At 36.5% G+C, this 27,466-nt stretch overlaps 1 protein-coding gene across 7 annotated transcripts in view; it reads left to right on the top strand.

The window, feature by feature from the left end:
• TANK (TRAF family member associated NFKB activator) overlaps nucleotides 1-27,141 on the top strand; it is an 86,820-nt gene extending 59,679 nt beyond the window's left edge. For 6 of the 7 annotated variants that reach the window (XM_021004880.2, XM_021004881.2, XM_021004879.2 and 3 more), the window contains 4 exons: nucleotides 7,665-7,738; nucleotides 8,453-8,568; nucleotides 14,320-14,900; nucleotides 18,588-19,293. In XM_021004880.2, the coding sequence (XP_020860539.1) occupies nucleotides 7,665-7,738; nucleotides 8,453-8,568; nucleotides 14,320-14,900; nucleotides 18,588-18,764 (948 nt within the window). In that variant the 3' untranslated portion in view covers nucleotides 18,765-19,293. Of the gene's footprint in view, nucleotides 1-7,664; nucleotides 7,739-8,452; nucleotides 8,569-14,319; nucleotides 14,901-18,587; nucleotides 19,294-23,598 lie in introns of those variants that run through there. The other variant, XM_078146999.1, reaches the window with a different exon arrangement.
• The last annotated feature ends 325 nt before the right edge of the window (nucleotides 27,142-27,466 follow it).

Genomic DNA, 27,466 nt, shown 5'->3' with positions numbered 1-27,466 from the left:
TGAAGTATTCAATTATTCTACTTTTTATTATAGATTCTACCAGCTTATGCTGTGTGGAACTGAATTCCAAGCAGTAGTTCCCAGGTTTCCCTCTTGAATCTTTCATATGACAATTTACCAGTAGCCTCAGGTATGCTGACCATGTGTTGTGTGTTTTGGCTCTTTAGTTCTTTTAAAACCCTTATGTGTATACTATTCATTCCACTTAATTTATCCACTTGATTTATTATATTCTGGAATATTCACTTCAAAAACCACTATTTTGATCAAATACCTCTGCTATTCTACTTCAGAAGACAGTTTAATAGTCACCAAGCATTTAGTAAGTATTTACTCAGTACCAGGAACTGTGCTAGCTACTGGGAATCCAAAGAAAGATTCCAGGTTGTGATCTCCAAACTTTTGCACCCCTATCATTAAAAAAAAATTTTGAGCACCCACCTCAACATGTATATACTTATTTATAAATTATATGCATGCTGTACTGTACTAATAATTAGGTTGTGAAACTTTTACAAAAAAAAACACCTTATTTTAAAAAAGATGAGGTAAGATAAAATTTTTGATCCTAGAGTCAATAGGGAGCCACTGGTTGCAGTTGAGTAGGAAGGTGACATGGACCTGCATTATGACATCTGTTTGGAGGATGGATTAGGGAAGGAAACACTTGAAGCAGGGAGATAAATTAGGAAGTGATTTGCGTCAGTTCACGCGAGTTATGAGAGGGCCTAAACTAAGGTGGTAACTACATGAGTAGTGAGAAGGGGATATAAGAGATGCTGTGGATGTAGAAATGGTAACATTTGGCAAACAGTTGTTTATTTAGGGTGAGAGTGAATAGCCAAAGATAACACTGAGGTTGTGAGCCAGATGGAAGGATCATGGTATCTTTAGCAGACACAGAGAAGTTCAAAAGAAAGAGAGATTTAAGGGGAAAGATGATGAAGTGAGATCTTGTCACAACCTATCTGTGCCTACTCATTCTGGTGAGGCTCACTGAGTTCTCTCTAAAATGAAAAGTAAGGATGGGGAGATGGGCACTAGACAGTGCCATGGACCCTGCCAGCTAAGGGGCAGCCACTGGGTGACATGGGGGATAGGGACTAGTTCTGCTGTGCTAGTGAGGGGGGATTTTTCCAATGTCACTTGTAAAGCTGCTTCTCTGGGTCCCTGGGTAATGGGTCATAACTGCTGATGGGGAGATGCACAAGTGGAGGCAGGGGATAGAGTGAGGAGAGCACTGGGTGGAGTGTGGTTATTAGAGATATAGAGTATGTTAGAGCTAAGACTCACAGCTGGGAATACTTTGTATATCTGATGCTGAATGAAGTGAGCAGAACCAGGAGAACAAGCTGTAAAATAATGGCATTGTAGCAGCAGCAATAAGAACAACAATAATAACTAACATTTGTGTAGCATTTTGAGACTTGCAAAGTACTTTACAAATTTTGTCTCATTTGACCTTCACAACAACCCTGGGAGGTAGGTGCTCAATAAGAGCACCCCTTTACAGATAAGGAAATGGAGGCAGACAAAGGTTAAGTGACTTGCCCAGGATCACATTTCATCCTGACTCCAGGTGCACAGTTTTATCTACCTGTGTGCAGGATGATAGCTTATACTGATTTTAAGAGAATAGTTAGAGAGGAGCAGCTAGGTGGTGCAGTGAATAGAGCACTGGCCCTGGAGTCAGAAAGACCTGAATTCAAGTACAGCCTCAGACACTTACTAGTTTTCTGACCCTGGGCAAGTCACTTAACCTGATTGCTTCCAAAAAAAAAAATAGTTGGAGGCTGATATAGTTGGACACTGACAAAGGCCTAAATTAGAGTGGTATCAGGAAGAAGCAACAGTGAATTGAGAAAAAACAATATTGATGATAGTTTCAAGCCTAGGCAAATGGGAGAATGGTATTATTAACAAACAGTTCATTAACCAATTTGGGGGAGGTAGAGAAGATGACTTCTCGTTTTGGCATATTGCATTTGAAATAAAATCACATCAGACAAGTTAGTTGAAGCTGTAGGTCTGAAGTTCAAGAAAAAAGTTATAGATTCATGAAATTTCCACATAATAGGAGTGATAGTTGAAGTTGTGATGGTAGATAAAGTCTCTCACAGATTAAGACTATATGTAGAGAAACATAGGGCAAGGGCTGAACTTTGAATAATGCCTATGTTTTAAGAATGAGAATGGGAGACCGCACCGGGCAGTTGATTGCGGGGGAAGGAAGCTGGACGCTGAGATGGATGTGTTCCTAATGATCCGGTGCCACAAGACAACGATCTTCACAGATGTGAAGGAGTAGAGCACAGTGTTTGAGCTGAAGTGCATGGTGGAAGGCATCTTCAAGAGGCCTCCGGATGAGCAGGTGCTCTACAAGGATGACCAGCTGCTGGATGACAGTAAGACCCTGGGCAAGTGTGGCTTCACAAGTCAGACAGCCAGGCCTCAAGCACCAGCCACTGTGGGGCTGGCCTTTCGAGCTGATGATGTATTGGAAACATTGTGCATTGAGTCCTTCTCCAGCCCTCCAGAACTGCCAGACGTCATGAAGCCTCAGGACTCTGGAAGTGGCACCAATGAACAAGCTGTGCAGTAAGGGCCCAAGGCCCCACCCCCTGTAGTGACCTAATACAGTAAAAAATTTTGGTGTTAAAAAAAAAGAATGATAATGACAATGATGCATTTATAAAACAATTTTAGGTTAACAAATAAGTGTGTATGTGATATTTGATGATCATAATAACCCAATGAGGTAAATATAACAAGTATTATTATCCTATTTTAATGATGAGACAACTTTAGTTTGCAGAGTTTAAGTTACGTGCATATAGTCACACAAATAGTTAAGGTTGGGAGTGGGATTCAAAACTGCATTTCTCCTATTTTTAATTCTTATTCTCTTTCTACTATCTCTCCACTACTCTTCAGTAAAAAAGACAGAGAAGACATTGTCAAAGAGGAGGAAGAGGAGCAGGATAATTTAGTATGTCATAGATGCCAAGAAAGAAGTGTTTTCAGGGTGTTGATGGGCAGTGTCAGGTGTGATGGAGAGTCAAAGAAAGGGCTGTCTTTTTAGAAAGGGCCATAAGCTTTCAGTGATTATGTCACTGGTGATCTAGAGTATGTTTTCAGGAATGATGAGAGTGAAAACCGGTCATAGGAACCTCACTACTGAACAGGTAATAAGGAAGTGGAGACAGCCAGTATAAAACCATTTGTTCACAAATACTGTTTTTAAAATGGTCAGAATTCTGAATGTTGGAATAGAAGTAATGACCAAATTTCCCTATGGGTGGAATTTCAGATATAAAGGTGTTAACACTGAGTTAATTTCGACAGAATATGAATAGATTTACATAAGGTGTTTTGGAGTTAAATTTTCTGTGTGGTTACAATAGACCACAGAAAAAAAAATTAGGGAAAGCTAATTAGTAAAAAGCCTGTAAATATGAAGCTTTGGATTGATCACTAATTCTAATCTTTTTATAAATAATCATTTTTTTTTCAGGTGCAGTGATAGACAGGAAAGTTTTAGACATTGGAAAATTTTAAGTTAATGAACATTGGTATGGTCTATAAATTTTATCCCTTCTATGACCTTCCCCTACTTCGGGTTGATGTGTGTGTGTGTGTGTGTGTGTGTGCGCGCGCGCACGCGCGTGTGTGTGCGCGTATATCCATATCCATAAATCTGCTGCTGATTAACCTAATTTATATTTTTTTTGTTTTTGTTTTGGGGCAGGGGAGGAAAGACTTGTGATTTCAACACTGTAAAGAATTTCCATTGTAGAAACTCCCTTTACCGTTGTAGATCACCCACACTCTTGGCAACTCTAAGGTTGACTGTCTGCTCTGTCAAGTTCTCTATTAAAATCCTACCTAAACAAACAACCTCGGCCGGGGCGGGGGGGGGGGGGGGGGGGGAATCCTTTTTCTAAGTGATTTCATTGATGTAATTGCCAAAGAGCAAAATGTTACTGTTAAATTGGGCATGTAAATTGCCGAATTATCATTTTGTATGAAAAAGCATCATAAAAAATGAAATCCAGGAAAATGCATACCAAATACCCCTTGCTGCAGAGTATTACACTTAAAGCTAATGTTCTTACAAACACAGACTAGAAAGTGATAAACACTATAATTTGGTTAACTGTAGAAGGCTTTGAAAATCATTTATAGCTTTAATTTTTTAATCTCAATATACTAATAAAGACTTTTTTTCAGTTAAATCAGCCCTCTATAAAGAACTTGGAAGTAATTAGGGTGTTTAATTTTATTTCCTTATTGTTTATTTTCTCTCCACTTCCTTCAGAACTCTGGGATGTATCCCATTTTGTCCTGGAGTTGTTCCCATACTGACAGTAGGTTTGCCTAGCACACTGCTTTGAGGCAGTGCTCCTGTGATTTGTGTTCCTCTTGCTTTGCTAGATTTTCAGGAATAGCAAGGAGCCTGTAATGAGACCTACAGATTGTATATGGTCTGAAAATTCCTATAGATTAAATATAGCTTCTTAGTAACTTTTTTATTCAGCCTTCTGTTCTTTACTCTTTTGCTTTGCTTCGTCTTTATGTTTACTCTTATCAAATCTCTCTCTGTAATTTTTCCAGTCCTCCTTTCTTTTACTTTACTCTCTTCAATGTTGCAGCCCTTTCCACACTTTCTCCCTAATTCAACCGTTTCCACTTCCTGGCTTCACCATAATGTCTTTGGTCTCAACCTATCTAAAACTGGTAAGGATATATTTAATCTTGGTTCTTTTTTCTTGCTTTTTACTCTTAAGTGTCAGAAATCTAATTGATAAATGAATCCAGATTGTAATTTTCTCTTACCCTATGCCTGTTTTTCCATCACCTGCTCAGCATTATTGAGAAACCATTCCATAGCTGATATTTTCTATGCTTTCCATTCCATTTTTACCCCCCCACACACACATTTTGTTTTCTTCCTTAATCTAGGTACACTTTTTTCACGTGACTTTATGTACTTCACATATCAGTCAAACTGATCCTCTGGCTGTTGCTTAGCATGCCATCTCCATCGCTAAGCCTTTGTACAGGCTGAGAGTCTACACCATCTCCAGAATGTACTCCCTCCTCATCTTGACCTTTTTAGAACCTTCAAGCTCAGATGTCACGTCCAATGGGAATCCTTTCTTGATTGTACCATGACCACTAGTATTGTTAGTATACTCTCCCAACTGAAATGACCTTGTATTTACAGAGTGTATTGCTTACTATTTAATGAACCTGGGCTCCTAGAAATGGACATTAAGGTTATTGTTGATAGTAGCAAGCTTAGTATTTTAAAGAAAAAAATTAGATAACTCTGTTTGGACCTTTATTAAGAACAATTCTATAATAATAGCACAACCTTTTACTTATTTCCCCTCCCTCCCATAGCCACCCCCAAAAGAACACCAGCAGTAGCTATAAACCCAGTTAAATGGAAAGCAGTTGTAAAATTACTGACTAAGCTGAGTAGAGTAGGTTTTCATCATTTTCTTCGTCTTTTCTGATTTTCCCTTCTTACATTCTCTGACCCATCTCAGGTTCCTTTCTGTCATTCATTCATTTATCTTAATGAAACACACATCTTTCAAAGTCATATTTTTCCCTTCTGATCCACAAACACATAAAAATTCCTGCCCCTGAACCAAATTTTGATTACCCTCCTGAAATAGCTTAAGGGGGTCATTTTATACACTGCTAGATATGTATCAAGAATGAAAAGATTTGGGAAATACAGGGTGTCCCAAAGTCTGTGTGCAGTTTTTTTTTTAATTGTTAAATTGTTTGGATTCATAGGGGATACTACTGTACCCATTAGCTTAGTTAAAAATAGTAAGCAAAATTGTGTAGGTCTGTTGGACTTCAAAAGTAAGAGATAACTGGAGTATTTAAAAAATAAGACTGAAAATTTTGATCATCTTTTTTGTTCCTTTTAGTGATTATCATGACTGTTACTTCAAAATAAGATACTGCTTCTTTTTGGTTCTTTTTTATTTTTCATAGCGTTTTTTCTAACAATGAAATAAAGTCACATAGTTCTGTTTTTAAAAGCTAAGGGAGAAATCATAACATTTTATTTTTTTTTATTTTATTCATAGCGCCAAACTTCCAAATGCATTCTCATTTTCTTTGTAATTCGTTCTTCTGACCCTTGTTTACAGTATGTAAAAAAATTTTTAAAAATCCTGGTAGGATTTCCAATAGAAATCCGTTGTTGTTTGTGTTTGTGGCGTTTTGAATGGGTAACTTACTTTTAAATATAACTACTAATCTCCAAATTATTTGACTTTCATTTATTTCCAAAATAGCAATCTTTGCAAACTTGACCATGTTTTGATCAAGAAACTTTTCTCCTAGTCCACCCTAAAATCCATTTGACAATCATTGCATATAACCAAAGGAAAACATTGTCTGCCACTGTTAGAAACAAACTGATAATGAGAAAATATTTTCCAATCTGATTTTTTTTGTTAATAAACTCAACTGAAGCTTTTGAGTAATTGTCTATAAGCAGATAAATCTCGATAAATATGTTTTACTAAGATAAATGTGTGTCAGGCAGACAGCACAGAAGAGCAAATGGTTTTTATTTCACCTCCAGCTGATGATAATGTACTATATAAAGTTGAAATCACTTGAGTTGCCAAGATTTAATTCAACCTATCCACAACGTTTGCATAATGATATTCCTCCTCATTTAGAAATGTGCACCAATTCCTGTTATTTTAGGAACAGTTGGAAAATGGGAGCAGTAAATTAAAACAAACTAAAGAGAGTTGTCTAAAGAAAGAGGAACTTGAGTCAATTCCTGCCTTTAGAAAGAAATAAGACTCTTAAAAATCAGATTTAACAAAAAGCAAGATTACAGACATATGTGTGCTTATGATAAGATAAGCAACGAATTAAAATTTCCTGTTTAATACCACTTATAGTGTACCTAAATGATGATTAGTATTGCATAAGAGGTCTTTTAAGTATGAAGTCCTTTATTTGAAAGCATGTTTGATTTTTATACCTATCAGCTTTGTATATCAAATTTTACTTAAATGGTACTAGATATGCATTGTCTGCTCTAGGTTTCTAAGTTGTAAGTTATGATTCTCCTAGTTCATAAAAAAGTTTTGAATTGATAGATCATTAGAACATAATCATCTTTTGGTAGTCATGTTCCAGGTCTGTGTAATACCAATATAAGCCACAAGGTGGTAGTGAAAGGTAAGATCTGGTATAGAAGCAGTTTAAATACATAATGGGGCTATTTTTACAAATCTTTAAAATGCTTGTTAAATGCTACGAATCAGCTGCTGGGTTCTGTGGATTTTCCCCTCTTCTCCTACACAGCTGCATTCTTCCACAAAGAAGTTGTAAGTTAATACTCTAAGGAATTGATTTACATGTTTCATCCAGCATTAGTGAGCACTAAAATAGAAAAAAAAAATTCACAGGCAAGATGTCTGGTTCATTTCAGTAACTTGGGCAATCAAAATTGGAATCTTGATCCATAAAGGGTATGACTCCTTGAATTATCAAAATCAGGGAAAAGAGTAGTTACAGTTGTTAATATATAGCTCATATTTTGTTAGCTTCCTCTTATTGAAAATTAGAAATATGTTAAAGTGAAATCACCATCATCTTGTGTCTTCTTTAAGGTAAAAAGACCAGAAACTTCACCTAGACAGGAAAATTCTCCAGGGAATCCTGACTTTCCTTTATTCAATAAAAGGTACATGTGCATTATTTTTTATATTTTCCCCCAGTATTTACAATTGCTAGGAAATGGAGTTATAGAGCCATAGAATGTTACAGAACTTTAGCAACCATCTAGCATTACTACTTTATTTTTAATGATAAGGAAACTGAGACCCAGAGAAAGATTTGGTTGTTTGTTTTATGTGACAGGGATAGTAAATTCCCAAAATGGGAAAACTAATTTCTTATCCTAAGCGCTTCCCACTGCAAATAATATAGCAGCACTATTCTATAAAAGATGAAAATGTTAGTTTTGCTAACATGTTGAATAAGGACTTGAATTTTACATAAGTTTCAGGAAAAGAAAAAATGTGTGTGTGTGTGTGTGTGTGTGTGTGTATATATATATATATATATACACACACACACACACAGAGATACACATATGTGCTTAGGCTTCCCCTAACAGAAAGGTAAGAACAGGTCTAACAACTTTAATATTCTGTATGAGTAAGTGGGAAATTGGCAGTCTGCAGTCCCAATATAAAGCTGAAACTAATTTTAAATGAGGACTTTTATTTGATTTTCTGCTTTGAGACCATTCCTCTTACCAGCGTTTTTAAAAAATGGATTTTGGTCATTTCTGTGGTACATGAAAACATGGAGCACATATTGGAAATGTTTTATTAAATGTAATATGATGAAAGATCAGAATAATAGGTTGATATCCAAAACATTGCTCTTCCAGGGAAGAAATAGAGAAGACTTTCTATGAAATGAAAGAAGAATTCCATAGGATATGCATGTTAGCAAGAGCACAGAGAGACCATTTAAACAGACTTAACATTCAAGAACCTACATCTGGTAAGGTTCAATTTATTTAACTACAATATTAATGTTTCAGGGTTTGGAATTTTTTTCTTACTGTATGTAAATATTCCTAACTATCTACCAGTCAAATGCTTTCTTTCATATAAAGTGGTTTCTTATTTCAATATTGAAATGCATAAAGTGCTATTATAAGAATAGTTTATTATTTTGATTTCATCTCCCTTCATATGATTGATATTGTATATGTACATACAATTTAGTTGCATAAATACTTAATGAAAGTTTACTAGTCACTAGGGAATATAAGTATAACATGGCCTTAAATTATAATTTGCTATTTTGGGTATTGCATAAATCATTGGTTTAATAAATCACTAAACTGCAGTGAAGTTCCTTCTACCTCCCATATAAGTGGAAAAAAAATTTCAGGTACATGAATTTTGTACTTCTGCCTAAAAATTCATTGAATAGTTGGTCAAGGTCTGAGATAAGGAAGAATTTATTTAATATAAAAGAATGCAAAGAAAACATCTGCTTCGTATAGCTATTGTAATATGGTCAAAAAGTCCCACACCTTCTGAAGGTTCAATTCTTAATCCTTCTTCACTGGTTCACTTATTGTAACGTACCTCTTCTGTAGTATAGTGCTGATAGCAAAGTATAGAGGAGAGAAACTAGTATTCAAGCACTACAGGGGACAAAAAGGAAGGTAAATTATTAGTAATTTATGTGCTAAATGCTTATACTAACTCTGTGATTTGGGCATTTCAAAGTATAATTCCAAAAGATGTGATTTTCTTATCTCCTTTTGGAATATACTGAAGCAGTACTCTCTGGCAACTCTATATATATAATAAATTATGTGATTCTAAATTTTGTATCCTGACCGTTTAAATGATTTCATAATGATTTCATTCTAATTTCAGAATTTTAATCATTTTGTTTTCCAAAAGGTTGTAAATGAATTATCTATGGTATTGTTGAGAAAAGTAGCTTTGGTAATCAGTGGTGTTTCCAAAAATAATTTTCTCCAGGTCAGTCTTTGTCAGATATTATAGGAGAGTTAACCTTTTGTGCTTACTGATAATGCTAGGTGCTTCTGAACTAGAAATATATTCATTTATAATTCAGTAGCTGCAAAAATGTGGTACCCAGAATGCATAGGCATTTTTCCCAACCATCAGCATCCTATCAAAACATTATAATGGTGTAATATTCTTTGTTACACAGAGAACTTATCCCATTATCAATGGCTTAATACTCTGATCATTTAAAAATTGCCGGGTTCTAAATCTGAGTGTGCATCTGTCAGCTAGAATACTGAGTGTTTAACTTTATTTTTGCCCACAAAACTGCTTTTGCTACTTTCTTGCAATGTACTAACTGTGCCATAAGCAACAAACAACGTTTTTTTAAGATGTTTGTTAGCTGCTGTGCTACAGACTACAGTGGGAGTTTGTAGAGTGTAAGCAACACACTGAAGTATTGAATATTATGCTCCTGGCACTAATGGATCATGTGAAAAGAAATGTACCAGAAATTTTGGGACAGATGCATAGCATTTATCTAGTCAAGACTTCTAGTCATCCGTATCACATTCTATAAACTTGTGATGGAAATATTTAACATGCTATCTAAAGAATCACAAAAAAGAATATATTTTACATGAGAATTTCACCTGTACTTTTTGACTGTTGTTATGTAAACTTTAAAATTTTGTTATTTTTGGTCAAACCAGTTGCTTCCCAGGAACAATTTATAGATTGCTAAGTTTTTGGTCTCTGCACCTGCAATTTCTTCAGAATGGAGAATTCCAGGTGTGGAAACTCCCTCCACCAATGCAGATCACCAACTCATCCGTAACTAAATCTATACTTAGAAAGTTTCTTGGAGAACTAAAAGGTTAAATGAGTTTCCCACGATCAGACAGCTTGTGTGTGTGTGTGTGTGTGTGTGTGTGTGTGTGTGTGTGTGTGTGTGTGTGTACAGGTAGAACTTGAGCTCCAGGTATTTCCAACTAGAAGACTATAATGAGGCTACCAGTTCTCAGGTCTTCCTGCCAATATCATGTCCACTGCCAGAAGCAGAGTTAGTGAACTTTGAGAGTTGCCTAGTTCAGAAAATGTAAGCTCTGTCCAAATTTAAGCCTTGTTACCTCTAGAACTGTGTGTATTCTCTCCCCTTTTCATTATTGCATGTCTCTACCTTTCTCATTTCCTCAAGTGTGCTGTCACTTAAGGGAACATATGCATGTAAGTAAATATGACAGTAATATTTGCCTTAACAAATTAGGGGTCAGTTTTGCAAGAGTAAGGAAAGAGGCCTATGGTCAATGGCATGAGGGTTTATTTTTTTCCTTTTTAGATATAAAAGGGAACTAAAATGATAAGTAACCTGCACTTTCACCTGATTCCCCAAGTTTGTTCTAAAGTTCAAAAATGTTTGCTTATTGTACCTCTCCTTGCTTTCCAAAGTCAATCTTAAAGTAAAATGAGTCAGAAAGCAGTTTTGCTGACTTGAAGGATGGAACTCAGTATGGTGTCAGGATGGTCAGATCATGTGATGGACCAAATTTGTTTCCTAATCTCTCTACTCAGGCTTGGAGTTCTGGTGTCTGCACTGATGTCTTGAATTTAAATTCCACTCTGGAAAACATGATTTTCTTTGTTTAGACCAGATAATTTAGACTATGCTATTGATGGTAGTTCTTTTAGCTTTGTTTCTGAGAAAAATTCTATTCCAAAACTATCACTCTCCTAACATAGAATTACTTGGCAAATTCCTCCTTCCATTGTTCACAGTGGCACTGGGCAAAAGAAATTGAGTGATCCCATAGTGACTGGAGCACTCTCCACTGGAACAAACTTGGAGCACACCTGTCCCGATGACCACATGGACCTATAATATTACTTTACCTGTGAAAATCTTTAGTTTTAGTGGTTTCTTCCAGCCTTGTGTCTGTTTTTATAAAAGACATTTGACAATACTTTCTTCCTTCTGATTCATCAGACTTGGGTTATCTTTTCAGATGACTATAGGCTCATAGACTTAAAATCAGAAGGGATATTGGAAGTCATCTAATCCAACCCCTTCATTTGATCAATAGAGAAATTGAAGCTCCAGCATGGTTAAATGACTTGCTGTGGTCACAAGAGTATTAAGGGGAAGAGCAGGGATTTGAACTCAGATTCCCCCAGTTGACAATTATACTACATTTCCTGCCATCATCACATACAGTGCCAGAAGAGAACCTGATGTGTTTGAGAGTTAGTAGCCTTTGGGAGCTTCAAAATTCTGAAAAGTTAAGCAGAAAAATTTAGTATATGGCCAGAGCATTGTGGTTCTCTTACAAGCATACAGTTTACTAACAAAAGAGAAGAAATAATTCTTGCCATTAAGAAGACTGATTAAGGAAATTTCCAAGTTTCTTTTATACCTCAGATTATAAAATTAATTTCAGTGAGATCCAGCAAACATATTAATCACAGTGTATGATGTACAGTGCTAGGCAATAGGTTTACAAAGAAAAAACAATGTAAATGCCCTCACAGAACTTATATTCTGCTAGGAAAATGCAAAATATAAAAACATAAATGAAAGCATAATAATCTGAGGTGAGAGAGAGTAATAATAACCAGAATTAGGAAAGACTTTCTCTAGGAAGTGGTGCATGATTGCTGAGCTTTGAAAGAAGTGGATTTCAAATCAAATACCTCCTTTTAAAATTTAATCTTAAATTGTACTTCTAGCCATCTATAAATAGAAATTACCACGGGTTGTCAAGTACAAGTGTGAACTCTACTTTGTTTTGGCATAAGAGAATAAAAACCAAAGTACCATAAAGCTTCATTTGTCTAAGATTTTTCAGGGAATGAGGATTCTATGTTAGTGGGATTTCATAATTAACTAAAACTCCTTGAAGTGCTAAATTTTTTAAAACATTAGCTATTTTTGAAGGAAATCTATCTAAAATGAGTGGTATTCTGCTCTATTAAAGCCTACCCAACAAAATTTCATTCTTTCTTAATAAGGTATGGGGAGAAGGGGTGTCATAATTATGGACATCACTTACTCTGCAATGCTGTTAATGAAGTAATTCCCATAGAAGTCTATTGAAATGTGTAGGACTGTTTGGCCCTATGTGGAATTACCTCAGAATGTAGGGCTTTGAGTTCTTATTTCTGATTCTTAAGAGTTTTTCTCTCGTTCCTCTCACTTATCAGTTGTCACGATTTCTGCTTCTACCATCTTCATCCATCCTATAATTTTCTGTTTTTAATTGTCTATAGCCTGGGAAACCAGATAAAGTAAACTTATTAATAGTTTAGCCTAAAATAAGAAAAGAAAATTAATCAGAGTATGAAGGGCTCTCCTGAATTAAATTTATGAACTTTAGTTCATGGGCTCTGTAGCAGTTGTTTTGTCTGCCCAGAGGCTTATGTTACCTCCTTTTTGGCTCTCAACTGGCTTCGAGATAGTTGAGGTGATGGAATAAGTGACCTAAGTGTTAGTGAAGCCTCTGTTACTAAGCTTAAAGATTTGTAAGGGCAAGAATTACATCCTATGTAAATTTGTATTTCCCTCAGTGCTAATAGAGTGCCCTGCACACAGCAAGCACTTAACAAACGTTTGTTGAATTTAAGTAACTTTAAATGTCTTTCCCCATATAATCTTCTAGATGAAATACTGCTATCGAAAAATATTTGGCAATATTTTCAGCTGAATAACTATTGACTTATTTTTATTTTTTTTTATCGTGAACCAGGTAGATAATCCACAATAACTTTAGGTCATTATCCATGTTAAATCTTACTTTCAGATTCAATACAATCAACCTGAATAGTTGTTGATAGTAGTTTATTGCATAATTCAGTATCTCTGATACTTCTATTCCTGTACTGTAGCCCAATAGACCTTTTAAGCAAAAGTACTTAATTACCTCCTTTGATTCAGAGAAATTGTCGTAAATACAGTTTTTGTAAGGGTAGTTTATTTTAAGCTGTCTGACATTTTTGGAGTAGAGCTAAGGAGATTGGACAGTTTTCTAAATCTCCCTAAGTAAGGTCTTCAGAGGGTAAAATATTTTATTTTGTCATGTGAATTTTAAAATGGAACATACCTACATTCCCATGTAACTTTTAAAAAAGAAGCATTAGAAGTTCTAAAGCTTTAACATTTATTTTGGATTATCACTATATCTGTGTCCATCAGTTAACATAAATAAGTTGAGAGTTGACTGTCAGTGAAATATTTGCTGTGCTTAGTGACTTAGTAACACCTGGGGATAGGACATCCAGTGTGTGTAGCTGTTGGTCTATATACGTGCTCTTTTGTGTTTTCTCCTTACAGATTTTTTATAGTAAATTTATTAATAGTTGCTGCTTTGCTTACTGACAAAAAATTTAAGTACATGTGAGCGTTTTATGATTGTGTTAAGCACCATGACTGAGCAAAACTGTGACTAGTGCTCCTACAAATAGTAGGTGTTTGATTAATGTTTGTTTAATAAATGCAAGAATGTTATGTGAAAATGCAAAGAATGATAAAAGTTGTTCCACAGAAACTAGTAGGCTTCCTTTTAATTCACTTTCCAGAAATGGGTTAATATTCCTGAATAATGATATTATTAGTAACTACAAACATTAAAAGCATAGTCATATCCAGCCATCTTAAAAATGACTAAAACACTGAGAGAACTCAGGACCTACTTGACTAAACAAATTTTCAGAAATGAACTGAATATGAATGTGATCCTCTTGTGATGGTATGGTTTTTGCCCTGCAGAAATACAATTCTCTTTGCCTATACAATGTACTGATGAACGACAACCCGAAGAATCTTTCAAGGCTCCAGTTAAGGATGTTATAAATAGAGGGTCATCATGCATCACATCTGTCACACCAAGAGGACTGGGTCAAGAGGAGGAAGACAACTCTTTAGAATCACTTTCCAAATTTAATGTCAAATTTCCGCCTACAGATAATGACTCTACTTTCTTGCATAGCACTCCAGATAAACCCCAAGTTATGGGTCTGGCCAGAACTGGGCCTGTGGGTCAGGATAAATTTGATAGGGAACTTAGGGACAATTCGATGAACTTTGTGAAACCAGAAAGTACTCTATTTGAAATTAATAGAATTGACCTCATAACTTCAGCGATGCAAAACATTACAACTTGTGACAAGACAAAACCCTCAAACCCTATCAATACATGTATGAAGACAACTCTGGATAAAGCAACATGTTTACCAGCTGGAGACCATGATATCATATATGTAAATAAATCCCTCCAAGTTCAGGACACCCCAGAGGTACTGTTTGCACCAACAGATTCCCCAGGAAGAGCTGTCCGAGGACCGCAGCAGGTAATTGTTTTTTGTTGGTCACTGTTACGTTATGTTTTGACACATATTGATAATCCTATATTGGCATACCTTTATAATATTAAATAAGTAATTAACCGAAGATAAGACTTGATGTAGAAAACACAACTATTTCTACAGTGGGACCTAATTAATATTTTTTAAATATCTTACATATCTTAACATTTGTATATGTTAACCTCTGTGAAATCTATCTCTTGCTATAGCCTCAAAAGTCCGTAATGTGACTATTACCTCGTTAGACACTACTGTTTGTAAATTAGGTTGTGTTTCAATAACCAGTGTGGCCTTGGACATGTCACTGCCTTTCTAAGCCTCACCTTCCTCATCTGCAAAATGAGGGGCTTGAGCTGAATGATCTTGAGAGTCCCAAATCTAAAATTCTAGATTGTTTAATTTTATTAAAGTTGATGGCATTTTTAAAAGTTTTTTTTTAAAGAAAACAAAAATTCAGTTATTTACCCTATTCATTAATTACAGTGTTTTATAGTAAGTAGTTATAGTATTTGCTTATATTTATCATAATACTAAAGACCTATACATTTTAGTTGTGCCGTTTCTCAGCTGTACAGTGCTAGGCATTGTAATGATGTGGGATTCGAGGAGTTGGGGAGTGGTAAGAGAACATTCATCACTCCACTTTCAGACTTATCCATTAACTATGTATTTTCATTCATGTTAAGTAGTCCCTGCACGTTTGAGATTTTAATCTCATGTTTCATTTAAATCTTTTAAAAAGCCTACATACATACTACTTAAACCCCTTTTCACCCTCCCTTTCAAATTTAGGTTCAGTCACAGAATGTTTCTTTTTTAAAAAATATTCTAAAACTGCCTGGAGGCTATGACAATCTATAATTTCAAAAATAATAATAAACAGAAGCTCATGAAAATACAGATTGATGTGAATCTCTTTTAGAATGCAGGCATTTGTTTAGTAAAATGGAACCTAGTTTCTGTTTTCTGACTTAAGAAATTTATTTTCACAAAAGCTTGGCTAATGAATAAACCCCTGGCTTTTCAGGACTTAATGTTAGTGTATAAATTAGATTATGGTAATATAAAATATTCAGAAAGTTGTGATGTATTTTACTTAAACGAGAATTGCACTTAGCTGACTGATACTAATTACACACTCACTTTAGTTCTCCCCCTGTACCATATTTTAGATCAGATTCTCAGTAATGGTTGTGACTGAATGAAATAAATTAAACAATTCCATTTATTACTAGTAGATTTCCTGTGGAGCTGTGAAGCACATCCATTCTAATCCTTGTTACTTTTCCCTTTTTCTCCATTATCTCATCTGCTTGTTCTTTTACTAGTTAGTCTGTGCATTCATTTTTTCAGTAGATGGCACCCTGCATTGTGCATTTGCTTTCTATACTACAGCAAGTGAAACAGCTGGTATGTGATTACAAGTTGATAGGGAAGTATGCAGCTTAAAAAAATGTAGGAGAATTGGTGTTGAGCTGTCACAAGACATGGGGCATAAGGTTAGATAATTGATATTTTGGCAGGAAAGTAAGTAAGGAAATTATTTTCCTTTGAGGGCCACGTTAGAATATTTGAGTAAATTTATATTTTGTCTCAATTTTTTTACATTAAAAATTTAACTATTGCATTTGTACACAAGGAAATAATACTAGTCAATTTAAATTGCACCTTTTTATTTAGATGGCATTCAAAGAGAAATTTGTTTAAAATCTTTTCAAAAATTAATTTTACACTAAACAATGTAACTTAAAATAGGCATTTGTATTGACTGAATACTGTCTATAATAGAATGTCAAATATTTATACATATTATTCCAGCATATGAATTTGTTTTCTTTAGCATACTTCTAATGAGTCAAAAATATAGCTTCCCAACTGAGTTTAATGGAAAGATGAATCCAATTTGTAGCTTCCTTAGCTTGGAGTACAAGAACAAATGGGTACTTTGAGAACAAAGTGGAAGTCTAAGCCTGTTTCAGCAAGTCAATCAACCATAATTTATCAAGTGCCTACTATGTGCCAGACACTATGCCAGGCACTAATAATATAACTCCAAAAGCAAGACAGTCTTTATGCTCAAGGCATTTACGTTCTATAATGCTGACATTTCTAAGCATTTTTTCCAGAGCTCTGAATACACACACAGAATTTTAAAGTCTAAACCTTTTCCTTCTAAACCCATGTATTTTACTTTTAAATGTTTTAACCAGTTATTCTTTTCATTTCAACTTGCATAATAAAATAAAATATACATTTTGCTAAAGGGAATTAACCAAGTTTTTCACTTGTGTACCTCTTAAGTATAACAACTTTTCTCACAAAGAAGAGAAATTTATTTAAAAAAATATTTGAGCAAGATAGCTACATAGTAACTTAGAAATTTGTGTCTCACTTCCTAGACAGACTTCATTTATTTACACTAATTGTTTGTTAACAGAGGAAGAGGATACAATCATACATAAAATTATCAATTAGTAACATAGAACTTAATTATGTGGATAGACTTCTGACCAGAACGGGAGGGCTGTGATTGTAAATCAGTTAAGGTCTTATGACACTCTAAACAAAGGTTGGTAATGACATATAAATGATCTGTTTAAATTGACTAGCCTAGCAGCTTGAGGAGATTCTCTCCTCAAAGTACATAAGTTTAAGAATAATAGGCCTCTGTATTGAGAGAGATAAAAGAAAAAAAAGTCAGATGAAAACCGAAGACCCAGAGTCAGGAAAATAAATTTTGTTACCCTTTGTAATAATAGTTAAAGTGTGTCATTTCTTGCCCTCCTAGCTACAAGAAGGATCCACACAGTTCTTTGTGGGTGTGATTATAGTCAAAATAGTCATTTTGAGAATGTTATTACTTGTATTTCTTCAATTGGACAGTTAGTCAAAGAAAAACTTTTAATTTTATTCTGGGCCAACTAAGGATGAAAGAACAGGCTTGTATATAAGTAAGGAAATAGAGAAGCATTATGTTTAACAAAATCAAACCAGATCTGAGTGAAGAGTGGCAGGAATATACTTTTATATATTGGATATCAACCTTTGTTGAATGATTGATTTAGATATTTCATATTACAAAATGAAAAGCCATTGACCAGTGAGATTTTTTTTTACCTAGTTTAACTGGGGAAAAAAACAGGTAGGTAGGATTTTTTAAAAATTAGACTTTTTGTAAATTTATTATATGATTATTAAAGATAAAATTTGATTTATAGTTTACCATTGATGACCTAGAAAAATGTGTGCTAATGTCCATTAACCCAGATAGTACTAAAAGAACTGTAGCTTAAGGTTTCTGTAATCAAATAAAAAATGTAAAATTTCTAGAAAATTCCAAAATATCAGAGATTAGCATCATTAGTCAAAAAGTGGTACTGTTATTAACAATTACAGGTATGTTTTAAAAGGACTATTACTAAATCTGGAATATTTCTAAATATATAAAGATAAAAATAAATATACATATTTCTTAAATGTTCTTGTCAATGTTTAGTTGATTTTTTTTAAAGAAAATGTTAAGTACAGATTTAATTATTGTGCCTATTTTAACCCAAGAATAATTTGCTTTTAGTGGTGGGTTAAAACATATTCCGATAACTTAATATTCAAAATGTATCAGATAATTTTAAAAAATAAGTAAAGTAAGCTTTTTTTCCCCCCTCCTTACAGCCCCTCTGGAAGCCCTACCCTAATCAAGAGAATGACTTATTGGCACTAAGTAGTACAGACTCAGAACTGCATAAACCTCAAGTATGTGAATTCTGTCAAGCAGTTTTCCCACCATCAATTACATCCAGAGGGGATTTCCTTCGGCATCTTAATTCACACTTTAATGGAGAATCTTAAGACATTTTTAAGGCACACATGGATGTGGGATTTTATGGAATGATTTTTGGTTTGTAATCCTATAAGTACTTGATTGTAAATTTAAATATTCATGTAAAGTTTTTAGAATGGGATGTTTATAATATAATTCATTGCTCTAAGTGTTTAGATCATTGTCCTAAATATATTTTTTTAACTTTGTTGTAATCATTTAAAAAAAACATCTCATTAAGAAATCCTATAATTTGGTGTATTTGTATTTAAAGTGTCATTGCTGGAAATCAATATGACCTGTGTAATTTAGAGAGTAGCATAATCATAATTAAGTGTAGCTTCAAATATCTAAGCATATTGCTTAGATTCTTAGATATTTTCGATTTGAAAATGCCAAATATTTATAAGGGATTCTTTTGGTTAAAATAGCTAAAACTATTTATGCTGTATGGAATGTCCTTTTCAGATACACCTGCAGTAAGCAAATAGACATAATAAAAATCCATAATAAAAAGCCAAGCTTAAGATATTTGTTGGCTGGTGGTAAAAAATTTTACTTTGGTCTACCTGTATTGTTATTTGATATATTTTTTTCTAATAGAAGTAATGACTTGATTGACTATTTTGATAAGCTGTATAGTCTTCATTTTATGATGCATACATATACTTGATAGAAATGTATTATTAAATATTAAATTTGTTACTTATACTGTGATCCATATTAACAAAAGAAATATATATTCTATTTAAGTAGGAGACACCATTTGGAATGAAAGATTTAGTTTTAGCATGAAGTCTAAATCCCTGTTTTCTTTCCTTTAACAATTGAAGGGGTGATGATAAGTCTGGGAAAAGTATGATCAGTGTTATCCATAGCATTTTATTATCATATTTATTGCTTTACATTTTAAAGGTTACATTCATGCTAAAGTAACTTGAACTATTTTAATTTAGTTTGGCTTATTCTAAAAAGGACTGCTGTAGCTTTCAGTATTTTAGTTGGGAACATTACATATTATAGCTGAGATATTCTCTCTGCTTGGCTCTGGCAGTCTAATTCTTTGCCAGTGGACAAGATTTTGAGACTTGCAGGAGAAAAACATGCAATACGGACAGCACCTTACAATGAAGCTTCCCATAAGTTTGCCTTCTCTATCACATTGGCCATTTTAAAACTTAACATCCCTTCTCTCTTGTCTTAAGAGCTGCATGGAGATTACTTTCTCATTTTATCAAGTGAAAAAATAGATTTGCATCACCTAAGAACAGGAGTTTCTTCAGCTATCTTGAAGCTAGACATCATATGAAAATCTTTTAATTCTTTGGTTTTGGCTGCGAGGAGCCTCAGCCTGACGCTGCGAATAGAACTAAATAGAGAGGCTCATCTGTGTGAAAGAATGAGAGCCCCTTCTCTGCTGAGAGGTGCCAATGGCATTGGATTGACATTTCCCTCACCTCCATCAAGTTAGGTTGATTATTACAGTATTTTTACTGTATAGGGTTTTGAAGCCTTCAGATCTTTATTTCATTGGCAAAGGAAATGAGTGGAAATGCCTGGATATGGTTATTATGGGCCATTTCCCCACTTTATCTGACATCGACCACTCTAAGCTTTTCTTTCCAGCACGTGTAATCTGAAGTGTCTGCTTCCTCAGCTGACTGTTCCAGAAAGGGGGCCTAAAGAAAGAATGGCATTCCTCACACAAAGCTGACCCCCTGCACACATACCTGCCTTTTCCTCAGAGAAGCAAAGACTTGGAGGTTGTTAATAATCTAATAAGACTCATATTTACCTTTTTTTTAAGCTTGTCCACTTATTTGGGTCATATTACATTGATCCCCAGCTACCCCTTCTTGTCCCATCCCTCCAGAAGTCTCAGTAAGAGGGTAGGGAGAAGGGACTAGGGGACAACTTTTTATTGACTCTTGTTCTGGGGCCCTGCAAGTGCAGATCTACACACCACGAAGACCCACACTTCCAAGTCGGGCGGGAAGCTCCCCAAGGAGCTCAGCATTTGCTGGGAGAAAGGTTAGTTGCGGGGTTTGGGGAGCAGCACGCTTGAGCAGAGGTGCCGGTGGCAGGAGCAGCAGCAGCAAGAGCAGTATCGGGAAAGGGAGGAGTGGGTAACGTTCCAGATCTGAGATCTTCCTTCCTAACTGAGTCGTGCAGGGGATGCATCTTGGCATCTGCTGAGCGTGGCCGGGTAACAACCGCTCCCAGGTAAAAAAGCTGCACTCGCCAAAAGCTGAGTCTGAAAAAACCACCCCCGCCAAGGCGAGGTAATTGTGAGCGGGATGCCTGAGAAGTAGGAGGTGAATGTCCTCGGGAGGCACCCCCTCCCCCAGCAGCTTTCCCTGGAGGCTAAGGCTGCTGCCAGCGGGGACATCTGCTTTCTTACACTTGAGCCTGGCTCACCCCGCCTCCTCAGTCCCGGGTTGGGTGGTTATTTTACCAACACGGGGGGAGGTGGGGAGGTGGGGACGGGGGTCGAGGTAGGGAAGTGGGATGGCTCGAGAGAATTTCCCACTCCCCCACACCTACCCTCCTTTTTTCTTCATATCTTTTAATCTTAAAGGTGAGGATTTTCTTTTAAAAAAAGAAAAGAAAAATCATAAACCCGGCTGCTGCCAATGTCAGGTCTGCCTTGGTGGTCTCCAAAGCCTTCCTGACCCCCCGGGTCCGGACCCCACTTTGTCTCCACCCCGAAGTCCAACCAGCCGGGCAGCCTTTGGCAGCTCGTTCCGCTGGGTGCAGGGGGTTGGCGGCGGGGCCGGGCACAGCCCGTGGCGCCTTCTCTCCCTGGCTGCTGCCTCGACAGCTGCTTGTAGCTACGGTAATTAGACTGTCAATGCTCGTTAGAGGAGAGAGGGGAAAACACGCCTCTGACAGATTCCGAGACTCCCCAGTTTGTTAATTTCTAAGAGATCTTTAAAGCATTAATTGAGGTCTCTCCCCGGCTCTCCTCTGCTCCTACCTCTCCCTCCCCCCCAAAAAAAAAATCTCGGCGGGAGAGGAGGGAAGTTCTCTCTTGCAAAACAAACTCTTCCCCCACCCCATCACCATCACCAGCATTGCCACACGCACTACACACCCGTTGCCCCTTTTTCTGTATCCTCTGTGCATTATCCATACGTACACAGATAAATAAATATATACAGGAAGGTTAACTCAGCGGAGGCTCCGACCAAATGGGAGCTCGGATTGCATTTAAAATAATAATAAATAATTAAAAAAAATCTAAGAAGGAGAAGGGGGGAGGGAAGCAGAAGTCGGGAAAGAAAAGAGAAAAGCAGCAGGCTGATTACGAGGTGTCAAAACTGCCAGGAGCAAGAAGGTGATAGCAATCAGGGGTGAGAAGAGTGCGGCATTCGTGCGGGGCAACTAATTATCCGTCTCATTTGAGAAGAGCAGCATTTGAGGCAGCAGCGTTCGCCTGCTGAACGGTGACAGATTGGCGCGGAGGAGAGGGGAGGTGTTAAAACAATGGAGCCGGGCTTGCGAGCGCTGCTGCATGCTAATCAGCCCTCCCTCCTCCTGCCTGCCGCGCTCCCTCCTTTCTCTCTCTCTCTCTCTCTCTCTCTCTCTCTCTCTCTCTCTCTCTCTCTCTCTCTCTCTCTCTCTCTCTCTCTCTCTCTCCCCCTTCCTCTCCCTCTCTCTCTTTCCTCCCTCCCTCTTCTTTTCTCTCCTCCTCCACTCCTCTCCCTCTTCCTTTGCGGTGCTCCCTCCTTTCCCGCGTCCGCCCCACAGCCATCCTCTCCTTTCTCCATCTCTCCTCCCCTTCTTCATCCTTCCTTCCAGCCGCTGGCAAAGCCGAACCCAAGCACCACTACTCCCCATCTCCTTGGCCAAAATACACGCGCACGCACACACACATACAGTCGCTGTTACACTCTTCTAGCACACCCCACATATTGGCACCACCGCTGCGCCTCCCAGCCACCTAGAGCCGGAGTTCCGCTCACAAGCAGCCTGGAAAGAGAAAAGCGCCAGCGGACCCCGAGGATTTGAAAGGGGGGCCCCTTCACTGTTTCCCCTTGCAAAACCTGTATTACTTTTTGTTTTCTTTTGAGGGATTTTTTGGGGAAAGGGATGGGGGCAGAAGAGATATTGGTCAGGTGGAGTATACTGGTAGCAAAATGTAATTTGAAAAAAACAAGCTAAGGTTTCTTTCCCTCGTACTCCCTTACGTTCCCCTGCTGTTGGACAAACACTTTCTTAAGACGTGTTGGGCAGAGTGGGTTCATAAAAGAATTTGGATTAGGACAAGCAAGTATTGGAAGATGAGGACTGTATTGGGTCCAGTAGCCCTTTCTACAGGAGTGAAAGAGCATCATCCTTAGACTCATTGCTGACCAATCCTAGCCTCACCTCTGAATCTATATGAAAAAAGATTCAACCCCATCCACAACGCCTGGCCTTTGGTGGCCTCTGGTGTGGTGACAAACAACACTACCTTTCTGCCTGGTGAATTTTTTTTGGGGGGGGGGGCGTGGAGCATTATAGGGATCCTATGTAGTGTTCGGACAAGACAGTATTATTGTACTAGCTGGCCTTCAGAAATAGCTGTAGGACAGCCAAAAATACAAGTAACTTGATGATTAAGTGATACCTTCCTCTTAGGGCCCCTCAAAGCCCCCAAATCCTGAGGAAGCCTCCCAGTAGCACACCCTCTCCTCTCCCATTATCTCTAGGGGAAAATCTGAAGGGCTCTTTTCTACCTTCAAACGGGCGTTTGTCGTTAAGGGGTTGGTTTATACAGATTTTGCTCTTCAAGATCTAATCTAGCTAGTACAATGATAACATAATTGTGAAAGAAAGGAATTTTAAAGAAATGCATCTGTCCCTCCTTCACCCTCCCAGGTTCATTCACTGCCTCAACAGCTTTTGCCGAGGGCAATACAGAACATCTTCAAGAATGTGGACAGCTCCCCTGCCAGGCTGCTTCTCTAACTTCTCTAGCCCTGGAGAAGCAGGTCAAAGACTGGCGCCCTCAGGTGCCAAACAGCCAAACCTTCAAATCTTCTAACCTTCAAAAGTGAATTTAACCAAGGAGTCTTCAACTTTCAACCTCTATAATGTTACTTGTTCGTCTTGTGAGGCAGGAAGCAGAGCTCTGGGCTGTTTACTGTCAAATGTTTCTCAGTTATCCCATTATTGCCCCTAAAGCTTTTTGCTTACTATACACTTTTCCCTTTAATGTTTAAATGTTGTTTATTATTGTAAATTTACATAAACCGCCTTTTATGTTAAGAAAATAACTTATTGGCTCTGCTGTGATTTAAATGGATTATCAGAACTGAGTAGCAGAACAATTTCAGAGGCCTTAAAGTGTGTACAGCAAAGAATGAGATTCCAAATTCCCGGTTCAAATCTATTCAAAGTAGCTCCCAGTACCCTGGACAAATCAATTTCAGATTAAACAGTCAGATGGTATTGAGGTAAGCAGGTGTCTAAATTAGCATAACAAAACTATCTTCTCTCTCCTCTTCCCCTTTCCCAACCCTATCCTTTAACCCCATGCCAAGACTGAACTCAGAAACAATTTTTCTTCTGCTGACCTCCTTACCAATCCCAGGGAAAAAACAAAACAAAACAGTGTCAATAACATTTGGCCTGAGAGGCTTTTGACATTAATAAATCTTTAATATGTGAAAAGCTTACCTATTATAGGAAGAGAGAATTCTTAACATTTTAAATATACCTACATATCATGCACATTTATAAAATGTGTAACATATATGAGAATTACAATACTAGTAGAAGGCCACAAAATTGTGTAAAATCTGCTAAAATAATATGGAACATGACAATCTGAGGTGTCTCCACAGGAATATTTTTTTACCTAAGTGTATACTAGTGAGAGTCAGTGTTTCATTGTTGTTGTTTTGTTTGTTTTTGTTTGGTGTTTTTGGTTTGTTTTTTGGGTGGGTTTTTTTTTTTTGCATTTTAGGAAGACTAATTGACCTGTCCCCCTTTGCTCTATTGAATATTGTGTATATCTGTGTGAGTCTACATGCATGTGCTGGGTTGGTTATTTGACAAATTCCCTTGTTCCTGAGTGTTAAAATAGCAATATATCTAAAGCATAGAGTTTAACTTTGTACCAGGCCCTGAGGGGGACTCAGAAACTCTGTCAGTCTCAGAATTTAGTGGTTCAATAATTTTCATCAGCCTTTTATTCACCAATGATATAAATATGAATGTATCTGAGAATGTAATGTTTGAAAAAGCCTAGTACCATACTAATGTTGTATAATGCCCATCTAATAGTAATTCAAATTTCAGTCTTCCAACAGCCTGGTTTCTTTGGGGCCTAACCTAATTTCTTTCAGGCCTATGGACTTTACTAATTTGCATGGTTGTTTTAATGGCATATTTACAGATGAGTTTTTATTTGCACATAAGGACAAAAAGGTGAAGTGAAATTTAGTCCCTAGCGGAAACCTGTTAGGTTCCCTGAACATATGGCTCATTGGGCTGTTACTTCCTTTCTGAGATAATATTCCAAGATTTTTTAATATATACATCACTTTGACACCACTTATAAAGAAAGGATTTTGGCTTTGAAGATAGCTCCACCTGGGGCATATCTCTTAATAACAAATTATGCAAACTCAAGCATACCTATAGCTTTATATGTATTTCATGAATGTGGGAACAAGGCATAAAATGAAATCAATCAGAATTGGTACTTGGCTAGCACTGTCCTAGGAACAGCTATTTCCTTTAGGTTTTGAAGACATTGCATTGAATTAGTTAATTCACCCTAGAAGTAACTGCCTAAGCTCTTTTGCAAAAGATTGTGCATTTGGAACCTACTGAATTGCAATTATTTCTCTCTCTTGGTATATAAAGAGTGATATTTGTCTCATTTGCTCAAAGTGTGCAGTGCCAGTTTAAGACTTAAGGGGGAAATTGCAGTACTTTGAAAAGAAAATGTAAATGCTCAAATGGTAAAAAGGGGGGAAAGACTTGTTAAAATGTGTCTATTTCCATTACGCTTAATTTACTATTCAAAACAAGTTTTTCCTAATAAGCTCTATTGTTTCTTTCTGTTTTGTAAAATTTAATATGTGTGAGACAAAAACCAGATTCAGAATGTGAATAAAGTCTGTTTAGCAATGGATCTTTATGGCACGGATGGCTCAACAAGAGACCCCAAAGCAAAAACTATAGTTCAAAGAGAGACCCCAAAGCAAAATAAGTTATCAGTGGTCATTCTAAGAATATGCTTTTGATGGAGCAGGATGCAATAATATCTCTTGCTCTCTCCTTTCCTTTTTCTTTTTCCTTTTCTCTTTTTTCTTAAGGTAACTAACTTGGCAGCCTCTTCTAGGCCCAGTTGTAGTCACAAATCTATACAGGGAAGAATTGTGTCAGGTGTTTGAGGGTATTGGGAGTATGAGGGGAGGAGGAGGTTCACTTAGGCTACACTATTTCCAACTCCATTTTTTTTGGTATCTCTTTTTATCCTGGGATGTCAGGTAGGCCTCACTCCAACAGAATGCTATGACATTACTTAAATTCCCAGGATTATTATAATATTACCTCTTGCCCACAAAACAGTGCTTTCCTCAAGAGTTAGTATAGATTCTGGTTATATAAGTTAAAAATAAAAGAAGTCATTGCTAGAAAATTGACCTGGCTATGGGCCTTTTCTGACACCCAACTAATAATAAGAGAAAACTTTATTTTTTAGGAATCACCTTGGCCCAAATTCCAGGAAATTCCCTGCCCCCTCACTTTCCTTTGGTAATCAACAACAACAACAACAATAACAAAGAGTTATTTATTAAGCCAAGGAAAGCTATTGCTTGCTTTGAAAAGTCTACCTATAATCTTTGTGAATGTCTTTGTCCTTTCCCACATGGAGAGCTAAAATTATGATATCAAATATCTTGCAAGATATAGAGTCTGAAAGGATAAGGAAGAAATCCAGTTTTTCAATATGCTCCCCTAATTAGAAATTTGGGGTTTTATAAAGGTCCCATGCACTTCTATTGAAAATGGCCAGTCAAATTATCTTTGTAAATGAGAGATAATGCATATGAATGTGTTTAAGCACCTGGGGCCATTTCATCATTTATACTAAATATAAGAAAGATGTATTTATATGCAGCAGCTTTCTGATAATATTTATCACAACAGTGGGTGCACAGACTTCTGGCACATCCTCTATAATAAGAAGACTACAGAAGACAGAACTAGATCAGCACAAAAGGCAATTCATTCTAGGGATAGGGAGGTATAGTTACTACTTTGAGCTGGAAATGAAAATAAAAAAGCAATAAATAATCTCTAGAATTAAGAGGTATGGGATATTGAATCTCTTGCAGTTTGCCTTTTAAAATAATTGTCTTTACCAAGTCATGTATAATGAATAAAACTTAGTTAATCATTTTACTTAGCTGTGAATATTTTCATAAAAATATTTGTCCTGTGCTGAGTGTGTTTTTCATAGAATGACATAAGACACAGGAACTTGGGTAGGAAAAAACACCAAAGGACTTAGAACCTTAAAACTGAACCATGAATCAAACTGAATCCAGTTGACCAGAATTATTATTAACCAGAATCCAGAACAAACTGTATGAATTTGCTGATCCTTAGACCAAATCAAAATGCCATTTTTATAGAACTGCAAACTCAACCAATATTGCTTAAAATAACAAACAAATTCAACTTGTTGGTGAATCAGTTCAAACGGTAAGTGAACCTAAATATTTCC

Source organism: Phascolarctos cinereus, unplaced genomic scaffold, assembly GCF_003287225.1.
Source record: "Phascolarctos cinereus isolate Bilbo 61053 unplaced genomic scaffold, phaCin_HiC Scaffold_726;HRSCAF=1367, whole genome shotgun sequence".
Classification (NCBI taxonomy): domain Eukaryota; kingdom Metazoa; phylum Chordata; class Mammalia; order Diprotodontia; family Phascolarctidae; genus Phascolarctos; species Phascolarctos cinereus.
Note: the sequence above shows the minus strand (reverse complement) of the source record. Positions and strands in the feature narration are given on the sequence as shown.